General features: G+C 37.2%; 1 protein-coding gene across 2 annotated transcripts; it reads right to left on the minus strand.

Annotated features, from left to right (window-relative positions):
• Nucleotides 1–1,463: 1,463 nt before the first annotated feature.
• Nucleotides 1,464–5,830, minus strand: LOC7476417 (uncharacterized). 2 transcript variants are annotated; one of them, XM_024601944.2, is made up of 7 exons: nucleotides 5,434–5,830; nucleotides 3,912–4,149; nucleotides 3,587–3,777; nucleotides 3,096–3,331; nucleotides 2,504–2,747; nucleotides 2,248–2,355; nucleotides 1,464–1,780 (listed from the first exon to the last, which is right to left on the minus strand). In XM_024601944.2, the coding sequence occupies exons 1-7, from the start codon at nucleotides 5,650–5,652 to the stop codon at nucleotides 1,661–1,663; spliced, it is 1,356 nt and encodes a 451-aa protein (XP_024457712.1). In that variant the 5' UTR covers nucleotides 5,653–5,830; the 3' UTR covers nucleotides 1,464–1,660. The 2 variants fall into 2 exon arrangements, with proteins under 2 accessions (XP_024457712.1, XP_024457713.1); XM_024601945.2 differs by lacking the exon at nucleotides 5,434–5,830 and adding an exon at nucleotides 4,462–4,750.

The following is a 5,830-nucleotide window of genomic DNA, read 5'->3' on the forward strand; positions in this document are numbered from 1 at the left end:
ATGTTTTGGGCTAAAGTGTCTAGGTTAGGTGGTTTCACGTTTTTTTACGGGAACAAGTGTTTTATTGGAATAAAAAACCCTTTTATTAAAATAAGAGACTCTGTTGTATAGCCTTGAATTGCCTTACGTATTTACCAGGTAACTTGAGGTATTTATACACATAGATCACGTGAGCTTACCACAAAGAGAGTAGAGAGTAGAGTTGTAGAAATAATCATGGAAAATAATTATTTTTCATTTTACTATTGGTTGTTCTTCTTGTCATTAGTGAAAAAGATTGGCACTCAACGGTGACTGACAATGAATGTGGTGAAACAGGTGATTAGCAACAAAGATTGGTGCTTATGGAAAAGACATGTTAGCAAGAGATAATCATTAGTAAGAAAGGCAATGACAATATATATACTTGTAAGCATAGGAGATTCCAGTGTCGTATTCATTTCTTAGAGGTCATAGCATAACATTGTGGTGTGTGCTCATCGCTAGGCTTCCTAGAAGTTTGTATGAAGTTGGGATTCAGTCCTATGGTGGTGGGGATGAGGCATAATTCTTTGTTGATGACTTAAATGAGAAGGTTGTTTATTTGGATCTGGCCCAAACAAATAGGCTTTTTATTTAGTCTAGCCTAAACAGTTAAATTGTAATAAACGAATAGCCCAAGCTACAAAGCTAGGTTAATTTCTTGATATCAACTTTTCTTATTCCTAAGCTTCCTAGAAACATTCTTTCTTCGTTCACCATTTCTCTCCTTCACCTAAGCTGCCTTTCTTCCACATATTCCATACATAAAGGCTCGCTCTTTTCATCTTGTATGCTATAAAAGCATTCCCTTCTTATGCAAAATTTCTGCAAAACCTTAACTTACAAATTAGAGTTCATGTGATGTTAGTTGACATGTTAACGGGTTGGCTTGAAGTTAACTCACGTGTGAAGTAATTTATATGCATATGAATATAAATTATATTAAAGTAGAAATGAATTGATATGTAATTTTGTTGAATTGATGTATTTTGAGTATAAGGCTTTAAGAAGTTTTTATATTAAAAAGAAAATGGAAAAATATAGAAGAAATTGTAAATAATTCAACATTGAATTTTGAAAAAGTTGTTCTGATCTTTTATTGAAAAAAATTATAGTTTGAACCCTGAATTTTAGACATTTATGATTTGACCCCTGATTGTAAAAGACTGTTTCTTTTAGCTCTCAACATTTATTCATGATTGTAATTGCTTCAATTTGAAATTGAAATTGAAATTGATTCTACTTTGCCTTGAAAAATGTTTAGGTAGGTATTTTGAGGGCAACACATAGTAAGAAAAATGTTTAGGTATAATTATGAGTCATTGATCAAGAATATATATAGAAGAGAAGTATTTACTCTATGAAGTGTAAATGGTGTGATGGGTTATTGTTCAGCATATTTGTAGTGGCATAACAAAAGCATAAAATTTAGACAAAATAGATTTAATGCAAAAGGCCAACATCACCTCATGAAATGATGCTCCATGCCTCTTATTATTACAAAGAGCTAATGAACATAACCCGGACATGGAAGGTTTTGCAGCCATGTTTTATCTCATCCATATAGACATTGATATGATTATTAGGCATAAAAGGTTTAGCCAAAACCTTCTGTTTCCATGAAGCACCTTGGTTCTGTTCAAGTCATGGCGCTGGGGTTCTTAGTTATGGGCAAGTTTCCATCATAAGTGCACTTTAGCACATCTGGTGTCCTCACCAGTCGGGGTCCAACTGGCACCTTCGTTTTTGGACGAATATCCTGCACAGGGCATCAAACACGATTTCAGAACCCAAGAGAAATACAAAGGTGATAAGATCAGTAAACGTAAAGTGATAACATTTTCCTGTCTTCATCAAATGTTTGCTGCTGATAAATACCACTCCTTGCTATTCCTTTTACGAGAATTCTTGTTTGTCCTGAGGATATTTGAGGTTCATGCAGGTTACTTGTAAGCTCTTATGTGATTGTTCGAATAGTTAAACAATTCTGTCAACTGAGGCTAGCCCAGGTATTAGGGAATGTGGGGTTAAGATTATGAATAAATAGCATAGCTTTTCAATTCAATTCTCCCTTGGGTTCCAGAGAAAAGAAAAGACATTCTGTTTGTCAAGCTTCTGGTTATATGAATATGCATGTGTATTAGGATTAGAATAGGCATTTCACTGCCTGAACAGCAGGAGCAAACAATTAAATTTCTGGAGATAGGATGTGAGTTATTTAACTACCTGGTCAAAGATAGATGTTGGGATTGCAAAGGTGGCAACAGCATTAGGAGAATCGACTATTCCAGAAATCCTTCCTTCACATGGGCAACATGATAGCAGAAGATACATCTGAAAAACATTATCATATCCTCTATATGAGTTACCATCAAATAAACTTGTGTTTTATCTCACTTGATGCTTCCTTTTCTGCATGGGCTATGCATATGGCCATTGTCATGCAAGAACGGAAATATTTTGGTGTTGGGAGATCACAAACCTGTTCTTTGGAGTAGCCAAATTTAGAGAGGTAGTCGATGGCATTGAGCACTGCTCGCTTGTATGCAACACTTGCATCAAGGAAGTGCTGCCTTCCGCTCTCATCTACACTGATGCCTTCAAATACCAACCATTCTGAAAATCTTGGCTCCACAGGGCCTATCTCAAAGATTGGGTTCACATGAAGAAGAGTCGGCCCCATTGGGGTAAGGTACTCTTTCATTCCACCCTTTATGATTTCACACCTGATACAGAAATCACAAGTGCTATACAGTATATACATTGGATAAACTTTGAATATACTAAACATATAAGAAATTAAGGACGATAGAACTTCAACGAAGTGCCACCCAAAACTGAGTGATGTTAGATAGGATAATAGTAGACCAGGCGTTAACTAGAACATGATCTGCAATAAACGAAAGTAAGTGGTACGTATGTGTGCGTGTGTATCTTGTGATGTTAATTACAAAATGTACTTGCATGTTTTGTTGCATAAGATAAATAGAATAAGATTGAAGAATCATAATACTTGTTCCTAGCAATGTAAGCAAAAAGACAGAAAATCATAGGATAGGTAAAAAGAGACGTACTTGAGCTCCAAGAACCCACTCATCTCAATCGCCCCACAGAAGGCAATTTCACCATCTCCCTGAGAGAAGTGCATGTCACCAGTGCTAACATTTGCTCCTTCTATGAATACTGGAAGATACACTTTCGAACCTCTACTAAGATTTTTTATGTCACAATTTCCTCCATTTTCTCTTCCTGGAATTGTTCTTGCTGCCTCAGTAGCAATCTTTTCCCATTCAGGCGTACCCTTTTGGATCTACACATGACTATCACCAGTTAGAATAGCTACTTGCGGCAAGAACATAGTTTAGTTCCCACCCTAGCGGTCCATGCTTTGTTAGCATAAAAATACTAATGCAAGTTAACAACAATATCAGCATCGTTGGGCTTTTACTGATCAAAGTTTTAGAAATATTTACTTCTGTAATCTGCATGGACACCAGAGGCTTTTATAACCAGAAGTCTTTCCTAGTGTTTTACATACCCATAGCATTAATTGATGTCATTATACCTTTCCTAGGTGGCAACCTTTTGTTGATGGTAGATTTGCCAGTGGTCTTGAATGCAAAACTTCGCATAGCTTCAGATGTTTGAGCCCATTTTCCTCTACTTCTCTCTCCCTTTCATTCCATATGTTCAGGAGTTCCCTTGATGGTGCAGTACCAACTATTCCAGGGTGAGTCAGACCTGGAAATCGAACCCCTGATGTGAAAAAAGAAAAACAAAATCATGCAATTAGCATATATAGACTACTTTTCATCTTATGGCTCCGGTTGTATAATTTCGTGCCTGATTTTATGAAGACGGGAGATTTTAATTAAGCCCAGTCCATATACCTGGTATTTGAGGCGAATAGGCATAGATTCCTTCAAAATACCAAATAGCTTTGGTTGCACAAGGAAAGTGGTCAGTCAAGAAACCACCTCCATTTTCTCTGTCAAATGATGCTGTAAAACCCCATTCATCTCCAGGGAGAGGACCCAAGTTGCATATTTCAACAGCAAGTAGATCACCTGGCTGTGCTGGCTTCCCTTCCTCGTCCAAAACTCTAATTGGGCCACTGAGATAGTGAACCTAAACCAGTTTCCAAGCAAAACGATCATCAAATAAATCTAGTTCACATAGTGATTGATTAGTCTAATCATGTAGGTTCTTCTGATGAAGTTAATTATTTGCAGTTCCTTAATTTCTCCACATGTTTTCTGCCAGGTACTAATTTGTTCTCCTGCTTCCTCGTATATAGAAAAACGGAGGCAGGTGACCAATATATTTTTTTTTTTTTTGGTTGTTCATATCTGCTTGAGAATTAGTTAGAGTTGACATTTGTCTGAAATCTAGAGTTAATTAAGAATAATGGAGATGTTAAAAAAATAGATTCGTACTTACAGATGATAAGTCTATGGTTTTCACATCAATTGCAGAATCATTATCTTTGATCATACCTCCAGTCCAGTCAACCATCTCCACTCTAAACACCTCACCGACTTTAACCTCAGCAACCGGTGGTATTCCTGGATGCCACCGGTTGTGGAGAGGGAGTATTTGCTCCCAAGGCTTCTTCTTCAAGTCTATTGGCACTACTAGTCTTGGGGTTGAAGGAGCCATGGTGGAAATGCAGAGAGAGCGCGGGGGAATATGGAATCTTTTGTTGTAAAATTACCTCACTAATGGAAGAGGAGGACTTAACTAGTACAGTTAGGACCCGTTGTTTGTTCATGCTGTGATTTTTAAAAAAATTAATTTTTTTCAGTTTAAATTAATTTTTTTTAAGTTTGTTTTGATGGGATAATGCTAAAAATAAATTAATATATTACTAAATAAAAAATAATTACGGTTACAATGTCAAAATTGTATTAGTAAATAACAAATGAATACAATTTTTTTTCCTATGGTCCCCCGTCCTCCTTCCAACAAAGGACAAACAATTAATCATAGCCAAACCTGACAAACCCAGCTACATGATTCAGGTTCTGTAGCTGCAAAACGATTAAGCAGCGAGTCTATATTGTATAAGAAAACTAGCAGAGGATCATGCTCATTGTAATTGATAGTAAATTTGAGGACCCGGGTGTGTATTTGTTGGCTCGGATTTATGGCTAGTGCTTTATATGTTTGAAGTTCATACGTCTGATTACCAGTTTCCTCGCATGATTTCCTTTGCTTCCTAGCATTTCCTACTTCCAAGACAGAAACCAAGCCTTAACAAATGCTAGCTTGTTAGAATAATATTGTTGTATCAAAGCGCTATGCATATATATATATGGTTATGGATCCGTGGAGCAGATATTGGAATAGAAAACTAATCAATGCTAGCTTGACTGGAACACACAAACAGTAAGGTAGGTAGCTACAACTCACAATAGAGGGATCAGCGTTCTTGATGTCCTCTGCGGAGTATTCTTTCGTGATACGACCTCCACTGAAGTCAACCATCTCAACTCTGAAAAGCTCTCCGACTGTTACCTCTGCGACTGGCGGTATGTCTGGGTGCCACCGGTTGTGAAGTGGAAGTTTCTGTTCCCATGGCTTCTTTTTGACATCTATGGGAAAGACCAGCCGTGCACCATGTTGCTCCATGGCTCCTTTCTCTCTTAACTTTCAATCTTGATGTAGTTGAAAGGAAAAGAGAGTTATAAATCCTGTATCTTTCTTGGAGGTGTGTTCATGGAGTAGTGCTGCAGCTTCAACCTTCACTTTCAGTTGAAGCTTGACACCCATGATTGACACCGTAGAGTTTGATTTCTCTTTCTTCTAC

The sequence above is a fragment of the Populus trichocarpa genome, chromosome 5 (genome assembly GCF_000002775.5).
Source record: "Populus trichocarpa isolate Nisqually-1 chromosome 5, P.trichocarpa_v4.1, whole genome shotgun sequence".
In the NCBI taxonomy this organism is placed as follows: Eukaryota; Viridiplantae; Streptophyta; class Magnoliopsida; order Malpighiales; family Salicaceae; genus Populus; species Populus trichocarpa.